We start from the raw sequence: 19,699 nt of genomic DNA, 5'->3' as shown, positions 1-19,699 counted from the left end.
AAAAAAAGGATCTTAATAAGTATAATAACTAGCAATTTAGAAAAGTAATAATAATTATTAAAAATAATAAAAACGAGAGTAATAATAAAATAGTAAAGAAAAATAGAAATTTTTTAAACTTTAATAAATTCGTTAAGTAGTAAAAATACGGATTTATTATAGTTAATACGTAAATTAAATATATTTTTATTAAAATTAAATACGTTAATAATTATTAATATAAGTATAAGCTAGAGTACGACCCTTAATAAGTTAGGGTAAAAAAAAAGAGGATAAAACCTAATTTTAAATAAAATTTTAATCCCTTATAAATAAGTAAATATTAACTCGGATTATTAGGGGACGTAAATATATAAAATTATAAATTAGTTTAATAATAAGTAAATTAACGTAATATTAATCTATTTAACTAAGGTTTATAAAAAAAAGGGCTATAGGGGTAACCCCTATTTTATAAAATTATAAATAACCTTAGTTATTAACTAAACGAATAGTTTATAAGTATAAGCCTAAAAATTATAAAAATAATTAATAAATTCTTTTATAAATAAGGAGTATTATTAATATAGTTATAATTATAAAAACTATATAAAATCCTAATAATAACGATTATAAAAGAGGAATTCGTATTATAAAACTAAGTATAAGTTAATAGGGCGTATAATTACTTTAATAAATTTAGAAAAAAGGTAAACGACGTAAATTTCCTCCTTATAATTATTAATAATAATTTATTATTATAAAAAAATATATAGAAGTAAAATATAATATTAAAAGTACGATAATTAATAATTTTATTTATTTCGATTTATAGCTCGTTACTATTATTAATATAAAATTCGGTACTAATTAGTTAATAAAAAAAGAAATAAACGACCTAAAGTTATTAATAATATATAACTACGTAAAAATCGTATATAAATACTAAAAATATAATAATAAATACGAGGTAATTTATAAACTTTAAAAAGATTTTTTTTAAAAAAAAAACTATATTCTAAGGGGAAGTATAAAATCTTATAAAAAACCCTAATAATATTTTATAATTATTATAAAAAAGTCGGGATTAGGGAATATTAGTATTATTTAATAATTAATATCGTATTTATAAATAAAGTCTCTAATTATTATTATAAAGTAGTACGTAATTTTAATTAAAACGACTTTTTTAGTATTATTAACGTAATTTAAAGCTATTTTAAAACTTATAATAAGAACCTAGAGCTCTTATTTAAGTTATGAGCAATTTCTTTTATATTTATAGCTAGGATAATAAAAGGTAAATCGTAAATAAATCTTTTTAAAAAGCTTATTAATTAAATTAATAAACTAATAAAAACCTAGTTAAATAAGGGAATTAATAAATAAAAAATTAGATATTTTTATATTATAGTTTAGTATATACTAAAAATAAAAATAACCTTACACTAAGTATTTAAAAACTACGAAACGCTCTATTTAAAACTAAAATCTAGTTTTAATATTAAAATAAAAATACTATACTAAACTTATTTTTAAATATATAACGGCCCTTATTAATAATATTAAGTTAATTAAATATATAAAAAAAAAAAAAAAGAGGCTAAGTACGGTAATTATTAATAAAGAGGCCTAGATTTATTAAATAAACTAAAATTTAATTAGTAAGTAAAATAACAAAAAAAGTAATATTATATTTATAAAAAAATAAATATTAATTAAGTAACTACTCCGAAAAAAAGCGTACTAAATTATATAAATAATATAAAAAGTCGAGGGTAGTAAATAGTAAAACTAGCCCTCGTTAATTTAATTAATTTCTTATTATATATAAGGGTAGATCTAGGGGTATAAAACTTAATAATAATACTTAAAATAGTAACTTAAAATATTTATCCCTTATAAAAAATTTAGAAAATAAAAAAGATCTTACCCCCTATATTAATAAATTAAATTATAATAAAATCGATAATGTTAACTAATCTTTTTTCGCCCCGTTAGCCTTTAGAAAATATATAAGACTAAATAAATAAAAAGTAATAAAAGCTCTTAATAAATAAGCTTTTATTTATAAATAATAAAAAAAGGTCCCTTAGAAAACGGATATAGAGGTAATTAAAAAAGTAAATTTAATAAAAGTAAAGCTTATTTTTTTAATATTTAAAAAAAAGATAATACCTCTCTTAATACTTAAAAAAAAAATATAGTACTAAGTAAATCTAAGAATAGTTAGAGCGGTCCTTTTTATATTACCTAAGTTACTTAAATACTAAGCTCGTATAAATATTTTATATAAGCGAAAAGTACGGCTTAGATAATTTCTAAAGGATTATCCTAAATACTAAGGTATTATAATAGTTAATAAAAAAAAAGAGTAATTCTAAGTATTATAAAAGATTATATTAGTAATACTTAATATATTAACAGCGGGTATTATAAAAATTAGCTTCGGCCTAAGTAGAAAAATCGTTACCCTAAGTATAATAAAAATAAAAACGTACTTCGGAATAATAACTTTTTATATTTTACTTATTAATACCCTATTTTTTTATATTTAAAAAATATAAATCGACTAGGTATTATATTTAATAATATAAAAAATAGAATCTTTAGTAATAAGTATTTCGAAGTAGTTAAATAATAATAAAAGTATACGTTTATAAAGCTTATTAATAATATAAAGTCGATTAATTATTTAACGAAAAATAAGCTTAGATAATTATATTAGAGATTCGAGTACTTATTAGTTACGAAGCTATATAACTTTTTAAAATAATTAAGTAATAATAATATTAAAATAGGGGTATTAGAATAGTTAAGAAAAGTATATTATTAATACTAAATAAATACACAGAACCTACGTAAATTTAAGTTTAAATTACGTAATAAGCTTAACTTTAACTAGGAAATCGTTATTAATATCTTTTACTTAAATAGTTAGCTAGTACTATATATAATCGACGTAATTATATTTTTTTAAGTAGGGTAATTCCTCTAGGACTTATAAATAAAAATAATATAAATAGTTTTATAAAAAAGCTAGATTAATATATATTAAAAATCGCTAAATAGTATTAAAACCGACGCTAGTATTAGTTTTAAATTAGTAAAATTTAGGGATAATACGACGGCTTATAGTATATAGCTAAAAGTCGTACTTATTAAAGCGTATTATAATATTAAAAAAGTAAAAAGGGTATATTAATAACTAAAAAGAGCGTTTAAAATTATTAAAAAAGAAAATCTTAATTTTATTAATAATAAATACCTCTAGATAGTACTTAAATATTATAACGATACTATAGGGCCTAACGGGCTTATACTAACGCTATTAGTATTTAAAATATATTTAAAAACGACCTTAGCCTCGTTATTATTACTAAATATAAACTAACGAGCCTGAGTAATTAAAAAAATAATATAGGTATTATATAAAGTAAGTATTAAAAAATAAGTTAATAAAATAATTATTATATATAATAAGCTTAATATAAAAGGTAATTTAAATATATTACTAAATTTAAATATATAAGTATAATATAAAATTACTTAATAATAAGCTAGGCTATATAAGTTAATTTTTATTAATAAGCGCTCTTATATAGTTATAAAAAATCGTAACTAGCTATTTAAAATATTAATTATAGTAATTAAACCGTATTATATAAATCCTAACGAAGTAATTTTTAACTTATAAAAAAAAGAAGAGCTAAAAGAAACTATATAACCCGTAGTAAAAGTATAAGAAATTATCCTTAATAAAATCGTTATAATAGTATTAATAAATAATAAAAAAAAATTATTATTAAAAAGGTACTAATATTACTAATAAGACGTTATAAAAGACTACGATAATAAGCCCTAACGTAGTAATTTATTATTAATAACGAGGTAATTAATACTTTTTATATAAAAAAAAACCGATTTCGAGCTAGTAATTAAATTACGTAAAAAAAGTATAATTATAATTATTAAAAAGCCGTATAAAGGATTAGATCTTATTAAAATAGATATTCTTCGTAATTAAGGGGTTTATTAATTTATTTTTTATAATTTAAAAAAGTATATAAACCTCTATATATTTAAATTATAAATAGTTCGTAAGATTAAAAAAAAAGAATACTTTAACTATACGAAAAGTCTAAATACGTAATTTAGGGGTATAGTAATATTAAAAAAGCGACGCTACTTATATAATTACTTATTATATAGCGCTATAGCTAACGATTAATAATAATATTAATAATATTATTATAAAAAAAGGGATACGAGATTTAAAGCTATAATATTACTTAGGCCTATACTTAATTAACTATAGGGCTTATAAAAAAAATCCTAGCCTATTTATTAAAGAAAATAATTAGTAAGTACTTAAAAAGTATAATTATTAAAGTACTTAAGTTATTATATAGGCTTATAAAATCGGGTACTTATTAATAAGCTACTTATTACGACTTCTATATTAATTAATTATTAATAATTATATTTATATATAACCCGTACTTATTAGTTTTTAAATATAAAAGTAACTAATTTAGGATTATTAAAATATAAACCGATAATATATTAAGCTTATTTAATATTAATTTTATAAAAAAAGAGGATAAGGAGCTTTAAAAAATAGGCTTTATAATAAAACTAAAAGAGGTCCTTATAATAAATACCCCCTTAGTATTTAATAATAAAATTCTTATAATTAAAGGAGAAACTATCGTTTTTTAATAAAAAGGGTAAAATAAGAAAATTAACCTCGTTAATTTAAATATAATTAATATTAAAAAGTAATATAAAGCTAAGCTTATATAAGGAGTATATATTATAAGTATTTATTAGCCCGAGGTAACTTTTAATTACGCTAAGGTAATATAAGTTATAAATCTAACTAAACGAGATATTAAAGTATTTAATAAGTAACTTAAATAATAATAAACGAATCTTAATTAAGGCCTCGTTTATTACTTAATTAACTTTATAATTAATAAGCTCTATATTTTTATTAATAAGTTATTTATAAATAATAATAACCTTACTTCGTAATTAGAATATATTATTATCTTAGCTAATAAGAATATAAATAAGAACGAATTTACTATATATAATAATATAATCTATTATTTATTAATTAAAAATAAGTAAGTAATAAGAAATATATTAGTATTAAAGGTTTATAATATAGTTAATAACGTTAACCTCTCTTACGTAATTTTAATAACGCTAAGGAAGATTATTAATTAACTTAGTTTTTTATTTTATTTTAATAATTATTTATATTAATTCCTACTCGCTATATAAATACCTTATTAAATTAAAAATAATAAAAAAAAAAAGGCTTATAATTAATATTATAGCCCTTAGGTAATCGTATAAAAAGCGTAAAATACTTAAGATTTATTAAATTAATAATAAAAATAACTTTATAAACGCTTTTATAAAAGTAATATTAAATAAGGGATTAGAATAATTCGTAAGTAATAAAAAAGTTATTATATAAATAAAGGGATAGGTTATATAAAAAGAGTAAAAAAAAAAGAAAAAAAGAAATAACTTAGTAAACGGGCCCGAGGTCGAATTATATTTCTAATTATAATAATTAAATTAATAAAAAAAAAAGTTAATATTAAATGAAAAGTCTAATTTAACTATAATATATAGCTAACTATATAGGGGCTAATTAAGGGCCCTATTTTTAATTATTATAACTAGCCTAACCTATAGTTAGAACCTCTTTTTTATACTTACTACGTAGATATTTATATAGTTTAATTAATCTCTTCGTTAATTACGGTTCGAACTAACTATTTTATAATAGGGATACTAATAGTATATAATTATAGCCGTAATAGTTAACTAAGTAGCTATCGTACTTAATAATCAATTTATAAATCACAACTAACTCTAAATTACTCTCAGTTTCGCTTTAGTAATATATAATATTTAACATTTAATCTAAATCTGCTATTTCTTTCCTGATTGATAGTTTAGAAGAAGGTGGTCTTCCTACTTTTCGAGTGTCGTAGCGTATTTTCCTGCAAGCATTGAAGCAACTCTATGCCTCGGAAGTCAGGCGGTCAGAGAACTAGTACTTCTTAAACTTACTCGAAAGGGGTAATAGAATTCGAAACCGTTCCAGGTACAGGTCCATGCTCGCTAGCGGCTCAAGTTTAACGTTCACGACCTATAAGCCAAATAAGTCCAGTAGCAATGGTCTCGAGTTCGCTCAAGGCCACAAACGGTGTATCCACCCACCATTCTCACGAACATTGAGCTCTTAAGCCGCCCTGATCGGCACCTTCCCCGGATCGTCTCCGTATCAAGTTTAACTTTTCTGAAGTGGAGGGAGATCATAAACGTCCGGTGACTCGATTAGGCGTGCATTCGGCCGAATTCCTATGGCGTGCTGCCAAGGCCCCGCCAGTCGCTTCCCTGCTCCTGCATCGGAGGCTGCGGCCCATGCCGCCCGCTCTCAGCCTCAATCTCTTGGCTCGGGGAATATTCCGGCTGATAGAGGATCAGCAATCTGGGAAGTTGGTAAAGTGCAGATTGTTCTAGCCGATCTTCAAGTAACGTTCATTGCGATCAAATAATTGTCAAACATGGTAAACTCTTCCCATAAAAGCTAGACAATTTCGGCAAACCCGACAGAGAGACCAGGGTGCCGAAGAGGTCTTTGAGTCTCCAAGAATTCCGGAATTTTGTTAGTAATCCTGGATGAACTGTACTTGGGAGCCGCTTCTTGCAACGTTATACACTTCTGATTCATCGCGATATGTAGCAACAGCGAAGAATAACTCAATTCCCACAAAAATGGCCGGAAATCGAAAAAAGTAAGCCACCAAATAGGCCTGAGAGGTGAGCAGACCCATCGCACGTGCGATCCAGGGGCGATCCTCCCTAGCCCCAAAGACGTTTCCGCCTGGGCAGATTTCCTCAAGCATCCAGACCTTAAATTCACTTTGAACTGTCTGGCTCAGTACGGAGCACAATTTTCCTATCATTCTTCGCGCGTGGCTTTGCTTTTCTAAGGTCCACTAGACACGTGTTTCTGATTAGGTTGCCTTCAAGCCTCAATGCAATGAGATTTGAACCTCGACCCACTCGTGGAGACTGGAGAAAATTTTGCAAGGTCTGGTAAACAAGACAGAAACTGCCAAAGCAAGCGAGAGTGAGAGCTTCGAAAGTCCCTCGCATATAAGAATGCGCATCCCGTCGCAGAGTGTCACAAAAGAGCCGTGCATTTGACACACCCGAATGTTGCCTGATAAGTATGCGTGATGTCAGCAGAGATAGTGGGAAGGTGACACTGGTGTATGCTCATGTTGGCTCAATCTACCAAATGCGGTCGAACTAACGCCCGGCTCAACGGCAAGAAAGCAAGACAGACAACGCACAGCTGCAAATCATTTCCAACGAGGGAAGGTTACAGAAGATGTCCGTTGACAAACGATCCGGTTCCTGCAGCTAGCGGTAGCTTCCTCAGCAGCTGCATGATTCAGTCTTATCCGTACTATCGTTTGCGGAGTAACGTTGTAGAACCCCCAAACCCCAGATTCAAGGCCCTTTTGTTGATGGACCTCGGTATGGGCAGCATGAACTAATATCATCACTAAGGTCAAAGGCCAATAGGAAAGCCATATTTATGACCGCTTTATTCCCCTTAACCTCGCTTGGCGCCACCCGTTCGGGCCTTTTGCCAAGAGGGCCACTTATTTTCTCGTATGTCGACCGATGTGTCCGTTATTATCAATCAAAAAGATCGGCTCACTCGGCCGAGTGGAGTCCGGCAGGTGGTTCGGCCATCGGCTTGTGGCGTGTGGTTGCAAAAGTTCCTGGGGCGACGTTCCCGACTCGGGCAAGACTTTTCTAGTGGAAACAGAAGACATCGAAACATGGGCCGCGGGCGGCGAACACCTCGGAGTCGTCCGACACCGAGGGTAAGGGCATGCATCTAGTGGTGATACTAATGTGTCTCCATTGCTCCCCACCAGGCCAGGCTTTTGGAACTTTTCTCGAAAATTTCTTCCTCTTCTCCCTCTCTTTTCCTTTTCCCTTGGTTCAGCTACTCTATCGGGCCTGTCTTGAGATATCGATTGCGTAAAAATGGCCCAGAACCACGAGGACACGGCCGCAGAGTACGTAACAATGCGCATATCGTCGGTCTAACATCAAGAGGATCTGGCACTGACAACTCGTATTCGCAGGCTCCATGAGACGTTGGGTGAGCGCTTGCCCAACAAGGAGACGACTGATCTTGCGGGAGGCTACATCACGCCAGCCGACCCCGAGAAGAAGTTCTCAAGCACCGCCGACTCAGAATCGGGACCTACGCCTGATGGTGCTGAGCCCAATGAGTTTGAGAAGGGATCCTTGCGTCGTGTTGGAGAGAACCTCCCCGCTTCAGCCTTCCTCATTGCTGTTGTCGAGCTCACGGAGCGATTCACCTACTATGGTGCCCAGGGTCTCTTCCAAAACTACATCAACAATGACCCCAATGGAGCCGACGGCCCCAAGGGTCTTGGGATGGGTCACCAGGCCGCAACTGGTCTGAACCTGTTCTTCCAGTGGTTCTGCTATGGTATGACATCACTATCCGCTTCACTCTCTACTATCGATCAGTATGGTTTCACTAACACAAGTGCTCAGTGACTCCAATTCTTGGTGCCATCATTGCTGACCAGTACTTGGGCAAGTACAAGACCATCTTGGTCTTCTGTGCCTTCTACTGGGTTGGTCTTGTCATCCTTTGGACGACTTCCTTGCCAGCGGCCATGGCCAATGGCGCTGGCATCCCCGGTTACATTGTTGCCATTATCGTTATTGGTCTCGGAACGGGAGGTATCAAGAGTAACATCGCTCCCTTGATCGCCGATCAGTACCAGCGTCGCGTTATGGCTATCAAGACGGAGTCAAACGGCGAGAGAGTCATCATCGATCCTGCCATCACATACCAGCGCATCTACATGATCTTTTATTGGTGCATCAACCTGGGTTCTCTGTCTCTCATGGCAACTCCCTTCATGGAGAAGTACAAGGGGTTCTGGACCGCCTACCTGATGTGTTTCTGCGTCTTCAACATTGGTATCGCAACATTGGTGCTTCGTCGCAAGACTTTCGTCAACCGCCCGCCGCAGGGATCCGTCATTACCGATGCGTTCAAGGCCCTTGGCATGATGATTGCAGCCCGCAACATGGATGCCGCTAAGCCATCATGGCGGGCGGAGCACGGCAAGGAGAAGCCTGTCCCCTGGAACGACCACTTCGTCGAGGAGCTCAAGCGTGCTCTGAGAGCCTGCAAGGTCTTTGTCTTCTGTAAGTCCATATATTCCTGGCCATGTCTGGTGCAAGCCAGATGATTTTGAGGCCGCGCTGACCTGATTACTAGACCCTATCTTCTGGGTTTGTTATGGCCAGTTCTCGACCAACTTCGTCACCCAAGCTGGACAGATGGAGGGACATGGTATGCCGAACGATTTCATGCAAAACTTCGACCCCATTTCGATTCTCATCTTCACCCCAATCCTCGAGAAGATCGTCTACCCGCTCCTCCGCAAGGCTGGCATCGAGCTCAAGCCTATCATGCGTATCACCATCGGTTTCTGGCTCGGCGCCATCTGCCTGGCCTACGCAGCAATCGTGCAGCACCTCATCTACAGCGCCGGCCCCTGCTACGAGTCTCCCGGCGAGTGCCCCGAAGGAATGAGCGGAGGCTCATCGCTCCCTAACCACGTCCACATTGCTGTTCAGACGCCTGCCTATATCTTCATCGGCTTGTCCGAGATCTTCATCTCCGTCACCGGTCTCGAGTACGCTTACACCAAGGCCCCGCCCAACATGAAGTCCTTTGTCCAGAGTATCTACCTCTTCACCAACGCCTTCGGCTCTGCCATCTCCGAGGCCCTAGTGTCCGTCGCAGTCGACCCCAAGTTCTTGTGGATGTACACCGGTGTTGCATGCTCATCTGCCGTGGTGGGATGCATCTTCTACTTCACCTTCCGCCACTACGATGCTGAGGAGGACAAGATGTATGAGTTGGACCGCGATCAGCCGGTTCTGAACAACCAGGGAGTCAAGGAAGCCGAACATGACGATTAATGTCTATATACAAAGAAGAAGGGGTGACAACTGTTACAAGCGTGATGTTGTCACTCTTTCAGCAGTGAGAGACGGTCATGTGGAATGCTCATGTATTGATATTATGAAAAGTCAAGATGTATGATGATGGGTGAGCATGGTTTGAGCAACCATGAACAGTATATAAGCTTAATAGAATACCCCAATACCTACAGAGTACCTATGTCCAAAGCATTAGACTTGGAGACCTGATCGATGTCTTGAAGCTTTGTGCACCAAAGAGAAGGGAATGGGTCGCTCTGCTTCGGGCCTTCGGCCTGCGAAAACTACCTTCGGGCATCATAAAGCTCTGACTGAGCTGGGCTTAGCTGACTGCGAGTTAGAGTCCATGCAATAAACAAATTATATGAAAATACAGAAGCCTCACTCTGCAACAACAAAAAAGCCAAGTACCTACTAGCTGGATATCTCAACCTGAGTCCTGTGAGAAGTTGAATACATTGGACTAACAATCTACCTCCGCGTTCTGAGCCTTGCTCGAAAATGCCTAGGCAATTCTATAGGTTTCATCATCTGAAGAAATGGACCTTTGATCGTCTGTCTTGTTTGACGTCACGTTAGGGAGATGATGGTGATGAATTGACTTTGATGACATCATGACATCAATCACCTCACTACCTCAACTGTGGCTTGCCCAGCACCATCTTAAAGGTCTCGGATGGCCTCTCGATTCTAATGCATATTGGTTCCTCGTATGTTTTTACTTCTGTCAGGCAACATTCACGCTCACACGTACTCCTAGCATATTTCAAACCATAAAATTTCTCCCTGACACATTCTATATCATGGCAGACGCAAAGCAAGGAGGCGATCTTTACGATATGGCTAAGGACGGAACCAAAAGTTTTCAGCATCTTATGTAGTGCCATGGAATCACGCTAATCGTTGGTCGCAGTTCCTGGAGATGCTGGCAAGCAAAACATCATAAAGTCTGTTCCCAACCCGCACCAGCAGGAATCAGCTCCTGGTGAGCTTGGGTCTACAACTCTACACGGCGCCGCAGACAACGCATTGAACACCAACGAGGGAAGAGCGTCCGGAGTGGGCGAGGGAATCAGTGCTACCGGTCACGAGATTCCTCAGTCGGTGACGGACAAGCCTGGAGGCCGAGGGGGGACGCAAAGCTCTGACGATGTCAGGGCTGCAACGGGTGCGTTTTACACAAAGGGGGGCCGGTCGAAGGATGATGAGTAAAGGAACAAGGAGTCTTCGATTTGTCACATTGTGTAGATGAACAGGGCGAGTACATCAAAACGCAATACATTGTGCCTTACTTCCAGGTGGTCACCCGCAACCAAGCACGGACTATCATATGTAGGTAAGATGAACCAGGCTCAACGACACGCTTGTGTCGGGATACAACCATCTTGGACAGACCAAAGTAAGTAATACCACTCATCCGTCACCAAAATGCAAATCTGGAGCTGTTCGACAGCTACAAAATGGCAAAATGAAAGGGACGAGACTCGAACTCGCGCGGGTTGCCCCACCAGGAAACAGATGTTAAGCTGACCTTAACCTGGCGCCATAACCAACTCGGCCACCCTTCCGTGATTTCATTGATGTCATATTCCGAGGAAATTAGGAATATGGAGGTTGACGAGTTAGGGCTTCGGAGATTGGGTATGCCGATTCGAGACCTTCGCCGTAGTGGGGCTGATGATGGGCCACCCACAAGTGCTTTGTCGGACATGCCGCATTGGTGACGGTATTCCTTGATGTAATGTACATGGCTATAACGTTAGAAAGTGTTAGCCGAATTTGAAATCGGACATTGGAACTAGCAAGATCTATTACAAGAGTAGCCATACGCACTTACGACCATATTCCCGCAGCTCTGTGTCCCTGTATTGCTTGATATCAATAACAATCACGTGAAGAGTACGGGTAATCACGACGCACTTCTCAAATACAGAACGACTTGTAATTTGATAAGGCTTAACGACTAAATAAGTGTGTGGTTCCGTGCCATCGGCCTATCATGCTTAGGTCAAAATTGAGCTTCTTTGCTTTGGACGATTACCACTTACCTAATTGGGTGGCAGTTTTCGGCCTCGTAGAATCTGCAGGCTCTGCATTTCTGAGTTTGAAGAACAGCTCGGCCCGAGTCATTATTATGTTGACAATTTGGTGGGAAAAGTGTGATCAAAAGTCGTTACCAGATGGGTTACTTCTTCTACCGAGACATGGGCTTCCATCGAGCCCTTGGCCACCCGCTCCCGTTGCGGCATCATGCCTGATGAAAAGGACGAATACCATGTACGTATCAGAGAACAAGACCACGGTAGACCGGACAATATGTACCACCAGCTTCCTTGACCATAAAAGTTTGGTCAAGTCCAAGCTGTGCTAGATGGACCCCAGGGGAATCAACATGGTCGTCATCCAAAATTGTTCCAACATGAATTCAACGTCTACCCATCATGCCCATATGTACAAAACAGAGCCCATGTTCAGCTGCCAACACCGCACCACACAACGAACCCCCATCTTCACTCGGGCTTCCTCCCCCTAGCCAACAAAACAGTCCTCTCAACCTCAAACGGTCGCCCCTGATACTTCTCCTCCATGAACGCCCTCAACGTCGGCATCAACCGCCCCTTCAACCCCTCCCTCTGCGCCTTCGTCCAGAACCTCTCCATGACCCCGTGCATAAACGCCTGGAAAACCGTACACCACTCATCAACCCCGGAGAATGGCACCCATTTAGTCACGACGTCCACCTCCACGTCCACGAATCCGGCCGCGGTGAACATGCTCTTGACAAACGAGGGGGACTCCCACGCGCCGGGGCCCCAGAGCGAGGTCAGCTCGATGGAGGACTGGGGCCAGGATACGGGGGGTTGGCCCGGCAGGGCGAGGTTGCGTACTGCGTCGCGGGTGTCGGGGATCCAGCCTTCTGTGACCCAGGTTGAGGTCGCGAGTGTGCCGCCGGGTTTGGTGACGCGGTAGCATTCTGTTTGACGCGTTAGCCTGTCGACTAGAGCCGGTTCGCGTGACCGGGGAGAGTTTACCATTGAGGGAGGTGTATGGATCGGCCACGAGCATCAGCGCCATGGCGACGATAACGACGTCGAACTGGTCAGGGGGGAACGACATATTCTGCTCCCGTCAGCCACATTCTTCCCGCACCATCACACCGGTGACAGGGACAAGAATCATCGCCTACCATGATATCAACCTGCCTAACCTCACACCCGACCCACCCCTCCCTCCCAATCTTCTCCTTCACAACCCCCAACTGCGCCTCACTCGAGTCCGCGCTCGTCAACCGCACCCTCTCCCTCTGCTGCCCGGGCAGCTCCCGCATCATCTTTTGTATATGCGACGACACGACCCCGGTACCGCAGCACATATCCATGACCTGGATCGTCTTCGTGCTGGCCGACGCCGAGGACACGGTCTGGCATAACTGCGAGTGGTCGACGAGGCAGGGGGTCACGGGGGAGGTGAGGTGCTCCGCGTGGCGGTAGATGTTGCCGGCCTCTGGGTTGCGCCAGAATTCGACGAGGTTGGCTTTGTCGCCCGAGTCGTTTAGGGACTTTGAGGACGCGGCGGCGGCGGTTGTGCCTCGGCCGGCGATGATGGGCTTTTTCTTGGTGAGTTCGGGGCTCAGGTGCAGGGCAGCCGGGTTGCTGATGAGGGATGACATCTTGGCTCTGTTGACTTTCTCGAGAATAGCTCGAGCTGGCGAAGGGTAGGCTGGATGATGAGTGACGTTGGGGGAATGCGCGTGCTAGGAGGTATCTGGTCTGTCCGGCGATCTAGATGGAAGTCTTTTATGCCTTTTTAGTTTTGAACAAGCTTACCCAGTAAATAGCGTGAGAAGAAGACCACACAGCTCTTTATACAAAATTATCCGTTCTCAAGCTAAGCTCCTCGAGCTTCGGAACCAACTCCTTCGGGGCCCCTGCTGCAAATGCCGAAGCATGCGATAGGCTCAGTTGACAGACAACCCTCTATTCTAACAAATTGGGGGAATCCTAAATTTCGATCCTATTCTTGAAATTGCCCTCCTGGAAAAAAGGTAAGGTAGTCAAACACCGCGAAGCGCCTGGTAACATCCCGTGCCGGATACCCATGCCGAACGGTAGGTTAGGGCGGTGTGCAGTCCAGCCGGCGGTGTCATCAAAACTCTCCCTCAGCCAAGGTTCGAGAAAGGTGTGAAGGGGGAAGCGGCGGTATTGAGATCAAGTCAAAAAGACGCACAAAGGGGAGTCACGTTTCTTTGTGAGGTGAGTTCTGAAGAAAAGCTTCAGAGGCTTGTGGTTGCCAGGCACTTTCAAGGTTTATACCGACCGCTCGGATGCTTCATGTTTTCTCTCCCTCTTGGGGAATACTCTACACCACCACTCATGCACCTCCTTTATAGGTTTTTAATCCTATCGATGAGTATGAGTAGGTTAGGCTCATCGCTGCATATTCCTCGGTTTGAAAGGTGCTGTTTCACTGGCCTCCATCACACCGACTTATCTCTTTTCTACCGTACTATACCTACCGACAGCGACACGGAACGATAGACCTACTATCGCAATCCAATAACTCACAAGAGCAGGCGAGAGAAGGAAATCACTGGTCTTCTCATCCAATACTTCACCCCACCTTGGCAACCCAATACTTCTACAACAGAGCTACCCAAACCTTCAACATCAACTTACCTCGGGAGCCCCCAAGAACTCACCAGTCAAGAGACCCAAGCTTTCTCAGAGTTCTTAGACCGCACCTCTCCAAGAACTCTATATATCCATACCGTCCCGCGGGCAGCGGACAAAGCAACCACAAAAAGGCCCACGTAAAACGCAAAATCACGTACACACCACCACCACGAACCCCCAATATCCCACATCCTACACATCTACACGAGATTCCAGTCCCTCGCCAAGTCCCCGACGACACCATAATCCTCATGTCACCTTTACACGTCAGATAGCCTCGTCCATGTTGTCTCTCAAACGAACCTCCGTAGCTCTCCTCCGCCCCTCATGCATGCCACCAGCCTCAACGGCGGCTCAGAGTCCGCCTCAGGCTCCGACGGAGTTTTCTCCTAGGTCGCCGACGGGGTGTTAGAGGACCGGCCGCGGCCGCCGAAAATAGCATGCCGTCCCATTCTGGCGTACGTGGTGTCCTGTGCTCTGTTATCATCTTTGACTTCTCGGATCTCCATTAACTCAATTCCTCGTACTCGTGTGGCCTACGCCGGATCCTTCTCATCAAACTCGAAATCAAGGACCACTGGTTGCTCAGGGGTTGTGGCCAAACTCTCGCGGATCCAGCCAACTGGAACGCAGGTCGAACGGCCCGTTGCATAGTGAACCACAAATGTCAACTCATAAACATTCTATTACTTCATATCGTATCCCAGTACGTGCGTAAATGTACAATGCTCATTTAAGATAACCCAGCCGCCCCACCAGGGCGTGTCAGTCCGTCCAGGACTGCTGTCTATTTCAACTCCCATCATCTATAGAGCGCCTTGGTCGTGCCCCTATTTGCCCTGTGCTGCCCTCAGGGCGTCCACTTCTCGTTGTAGAGCATCCAGGTCGGCGAGAATATCCGCACCCTTGCCTGACTTAGCTGCGTCGTACTCTTGCTGTGCATCATCCTCCGCGGTGGGCTCTTCTGGAACGTTGCTGCCCATGGCCCTAGTGCTATCGATGCTCGTCCTCCTCATACCATATCCGTCCATGCTTCCGCGACTACTGCCCCTCTGGCGTGGTGGTGGTGGTGGTGGGGGGGGAGCATTCTCCTTGCCTCCACTGATCTTCCTGCTGGGGGCTTCAATGCTCCTTACGCTGGGAGGCCGGCGTATGGAAGTATTCCGTGCCGGTGGTGGTGGCGGAGGTGAAGTTTTGGGAGGAGTATGCTCCGTAGCATGAATAGAAGTGTCGATATCAGATGGTGCTGGGCTGGCACCGTAAAATGAACCACTTGACGGCGACGCTAGTTGGAATGATTGTCGATGGGATGCGTGCGGGCGCCGAGGTGGAGGCGGAGCCGGAGCATTGATGCTTCGGAAACTTTCTGATCTGGAGCGCTGCGATTCCAACGAAGAGCGAGGCGGCGTGTCGGCCTCGTAACTTGGTACACTCGGAGCGTTGACCCCAGCATTGGCTGTCAAGGACTGGCTCCGTGCGTGACCCCGCCGTGGTGGAGGGGCAGGTGTCGGTCTCTTGCCTGTCGCCGGAAGAGCCGGGGTAGGTATTGAGCTGGGTGTGGGGGAGTCCTGCTCCGGGACTTTGCCAGCAGCTTCACGGGCAAAAACATCTTCCGTGTCATCCCCGCCGTGACTGCTTGGGGCGGGCGGAAGGGGCTTGTTCACGTCAGACGGAGAGATGGGCGACGCGGTCTCGGAGGAGATGTGCGGACGACCTGAAGTCTGCACGCTAATCTTCCTACCATGCCTTGAGCTAGGCGGCGGAGGCTTCTTCTTCACGGATGGAGAATGTGCCAGAAGAGAACGTTGGTCGTCAACGCCGCGATCCGCGATATCTTGTGACGTCCGCGGTGTTTCTGGCTCAGGTGCGGCGTATGATGCACCGGGCGCCTTGTCTCCCTGTGACACTGATGTCTGCGGGGGCGGTGTTCCAGCACCAGCCTGGCCGGTGAGCAACAGCATCTTGAAGGCGTTGACATCCATGGCTTTGGTCGATCCGCCAGATGAAGGCTTCACGTCCGTCAAACCTTCCAGATCTTGTAGCGTCTTGCCAAAGGGATTGTCGGGGGTATTGCTCGCGTTGGCAATGCGAAGCGGCGCAGCCTCGGGGAGGCCACCGGGAAGCTCGGGAAACCGCTTTGAGAATTGGTCGTCTTCGTCGTGGGAGTCTTCGTCGCTGCTGTCGTCCTGGCGTCCAAAGCCCCTGCTGTGTACGGATTCTGGGGACGAGGGAGACGACGGTGGCGGCGAAAGGACCCTAACCTTTTTCACGACCTTTGGCTTGGCCGGCCGGGCCTCGGGGGGTGGGGGGCCATTCTGCCTCGAGATGCCGGAAGTGATGGACTCGAGAAAGGCCGATGTAGAGACTGGCTGGGGCGTAGAGATGGAGAGCGAGGTGGAAGCAGACTTCCTTCGAAAGGGGTTGTGTTCGGAGGCCATGTTTGCGACGGGCAAAGGCTCGGAATAGGCGGGTTTATCTTGTAACGTGCAATCCTGTCGAGGGAGGATTTAGGCAGCCGCCATGGCCAGGTCCCGGCAGAGCGAGACGCGGACAATGTCGTAATCGCCGGGTGGAAGCTGTCGATGTATAGTGGTGTGGCGAAGAAGAAGAAGACGACGACGACGACCTCTACAACTACGACGAAGTTTCGATAGGCGATTCGAATTCGTTGAGTTTCGACTGAGGATAGACAGGCTGGGCAGGCGGAGGGTCTCGGATGGATCGCTGGGTAGATCGAGGGGTAGGGGTTATTGGTGGTCAGGTACTGGTTGGTACTGTTACTGGTACGGGGTACGGGGTGCGGCCACGGGTACTGCGGGCGAGCGTCAGTTTCGTTGACCGGAAGAATCGGTTGGCAAGCACTTGAGTCGCAAGGGACGGTGGAAGTGCGGAGTGATTGGGTTCGGGTTCGGGATGACGGGCAGCCCAATGGGGAAAACGAGGGGTCCACGTTCTGGTGCTTACCAAGTCGCCGAGGGATGCTGTTGGGTTAGAATGAGCAGCGGTTATGGATGAGGATGTGCTGATAAGTGCTGGTAGATACGATGAGAGTAGACAAGCTAAAGTACGAGGGTAATATTCGTAGACGCAGCAGTACGGCACGGCGTGGGGAGAGAAGTGGTGTGTGTCCGTAGTGGCAGTGCTGGTGCTGGTGCTGGCGGATAGATGTTGGGTTTGAACTGGACTGGACGTGTCGGGGAACGGAGGAGTTGGTGGATGATGAGATGAGATTGGACAGAAACAAGACGTCAGTCCGAGGGGACGGTACGGTGCGATTCGATACAATGCGGGAGCGGATAAGACAAGCGCCAGGGGGGCTTTATCTGCTTATCGATGATCGCAAAGTAGGTAAGGTACCTTGCTATCGATGGAAGTTATCGAAGAGTGAGGTGGGTTGTGTTCAGTGTGTGGTAATTGACGACACTTTTGATGGAGGCCGATGGAACCTGGCGGCGGGCGGTAAGTACCTGATTGCCTACGTATGTACTCCATAAGACTGTACATAAGTATTCGCAAATGGCAGGGGAAATGATGAAGAAGAGGAGCCCGTTTGGTGTCGTCCTGTCCCGTTTAGATCGCCCGAGTCCAGGTAAGGCCGGTTGGTTGTTTCCACCTCAGCCCGGTACCTCTGTTACACAGTAATGACAGGTGCAGGTACCTAAGCTGATAGGGAGTGACAGGTACTTGCTCATAGGCAGAGGGTGAGGGGGAGAACAAGTTCCCGACGTGCAGCCAAGGCAACTGCAGATGCAAGCTCTGTCCCCTAAGGTGTTGCCTCGAGAGTCGAGCCTGGTGGATCAGGAGAATGACTGAGGCTGACGCAAGTACTTCGCAGTAGGAGGCAGGCAGAGAGAGAAGGCGATGTTCGATGTTCCTCCTCATATCTTGCCCTTCCTTCCTGTCAGCACCATCGAGGAAAGAGCATCTGCCATCAACTAGTACCCAAGAGAAGGTATCGTTCAAGAAAGGTACAAGCAACATGTATGCTGCCAAGTACTCCGTACCCAGCACCTTAGGTAGCTGGCCTCAGCACCTAACACTCTCCCCCACATACCCCGAAACGGACGGGAGGATGGATGCGCACGAGCCAGATCATGCTCTCTCTCTCTCTTTCACTAACTCACTCATTCCTTCACCAATGCTCTCTCACTCATACAGAGGCTTACTTACCACTCACATTTCATAGCTCACAGACGCATGATTTTATGCCTCACGGTGACCTGTGTTTCTTGGGTTGTGTTCGCATCTCACTCCCCGTTCTTCAGACCCTTCCCTCAGTATCAAGGGTCACTCTTTGCAAAGACCTGAATGTGCCGCCTCACTCTTCATGGCAAAGACAACCAACCATCAACCCTCCTCCATAGTCCCCGTACGTGACTGCACTCGTACGACGGCCGTGACGGGACCCTTCAACGCTCAGATCACACTCCCTTTAATCCTCGACATGCCGGGGCGTCGCCGCGTCGCCCCCAACTGTACGGTTGCCCCCTGCACCTGTCGCTCAAGCCGTTCCGGATTGACAACAGGGATCCTGGGACATGGGTCAAGACTGCTGTGTGCGGAGTACAGAGTCACGGAGTGTAAGTGTACGGATCAACAGGTGAGGGCATATACCACACCGACACCCAAGTTGTCTGAGATACTCTAGCAGTGCTTAGCCAGATGCTTATACGGATAGTCCGAGTCTCATACTTACAGCTGCCAGGTTGTCTCTTGTCTCCTCGCCTCTGCCCCTCCCCTCCCTACTTACCTCACCGCGATGCGCATCCACGGTATACGTACACCTTCACTGCGTGCTAAGCACCAAGTTGCCCAACGTTCCCCCCTCAAAACATCTAGGTTTGTTTCAGGAACACCAATGGGAAAGCAAGCTCGGGGCTAGCTATCCACGTCACTCCTTGTCATCCAACCGTAGGTCCACTGATGACTGGACACCT

General features: G+C 42.7%; 5 protein-coding genes across 5 annotated transcripts; 2 read left to right on the top strand and 3 right to left on the bottom strand.

Moving 5' to 3' along the window:
• Window positions 1-6,674: 6,674 nt before the first annotated feature.
• CABS01_07583 (uncharacterized protein) lies at window positions 6,675-7,167 on the bottom strand (the record flags this gene model as incomplete). The annotated part of the gene is made up of 2 exons (XM_060540945.1): window positions 6,675-7,007; window positions 7,075-7,167. The coding sequence occupies 2 exons, from the start codon at window positions 7,165-7,167 to the stop codon at window positions 6,675-6,677; spliced, it is 426 nt and encodes a 141-aa protein (XP_060403113.1).
• A 909-nt stretch (window positions 7,168-8,076) lies between these two features.
• Window positions 8,077-10,068, top strand: CABS01_07582 (POT family protein; the record flags this gene model as incomplete). The annotated part of the gene is made up of 4 exons (XM_060540944.1): window positions 8,077-8,108; window positions 8,178-8,551; window positions 8,620-9,285; window positions 9,359-10,068. The coding sequence occupies 4 exons, from the start codon at window positions 8,077-8,079 to the stop codon at window positions 10,066-10,068; spliced, it is 1,782 nt and encodes a 593-aa protein (XP_060403112.1).
• Window positions 10,069-10,892: 824 nt separating this feature from the next.
• On the top strand, window positions 10,893-11,301 carry CABS01_07581 (uncharacterized protein; the record flags this gene model as incomplete). The annotated part of the gene is made up of 2 exons (XM_060540943.1): window positions 10,893-10,950; window positions 11,003-11,301. 2 exons carry the CDS (start codon window positions 10,893-10,895, stop codon window positions 11,299-11,301), a joined length of 357 nt encoding a protein of 118 aa, XP_060403111.1.
• Window positions 11,302-12,599: 1,298 nt separating this feature from the next.
• CABS01_07580 (uncharacterized protein) lies at window positions 12,600-13,759 on the bottom strand (the record flags this gene model as incomplete). The annotated part of the gene is made up of 3 exons (XM_060540942.1): window positions 12,600-13,063; window positions 13,122-13,209; window positions 13,277-13,759. 3 exons carry the CDS (start codon window positions 13,757-13,759, stop codon window positions 12,600-12,602), a joined length of 1,035 nt encoding a protein of 344 aa, XP_060403110.1.
• Window positions 13,760-15,592: 1,833 nt separating this feature from the next.
• CABS01_07579 (uncharacterized protein) lies at window positions 15,593-17,200 on the bottom strand (the record flags this gene model as incomplete). The annotated part of the gene is made up of 1 exon (XM_060540941.1): window positions 15,593-17,200. The coding sequence occupies one exon, from the start codon at window positions 17,198-17,200 to the stop codon at window positions 15,593-15,595; it is 1,608 nt and encodes a 535-aa protein (XP_060403109.1).
• Window positions 17,201-19,699: the final 2,499 nt, after the last annotated feature.

The sequence above is a fragment of the Colletotrichum abscissum genome (genome assembly GCF_030869225.1).
Source record: "Colletotrichum abscissum strain IMI 504890 chromosome Unknown Scaffold_16.1, whole genome shotgun sequence".
In the NCBI taxonomy this organism is placed as follows: domain Eukaryota; kingdom Fungi; phylum Ascomycota; class Sordariomycetes; order Glomerellales; family Glomerellaceae; genus Colletotrichum; species Colletotrichum abscissum.
Note: the sequence above shows the minus strand (reverse complement) of the source record. Positions and strands in the feature narration are given on the sequence as shown.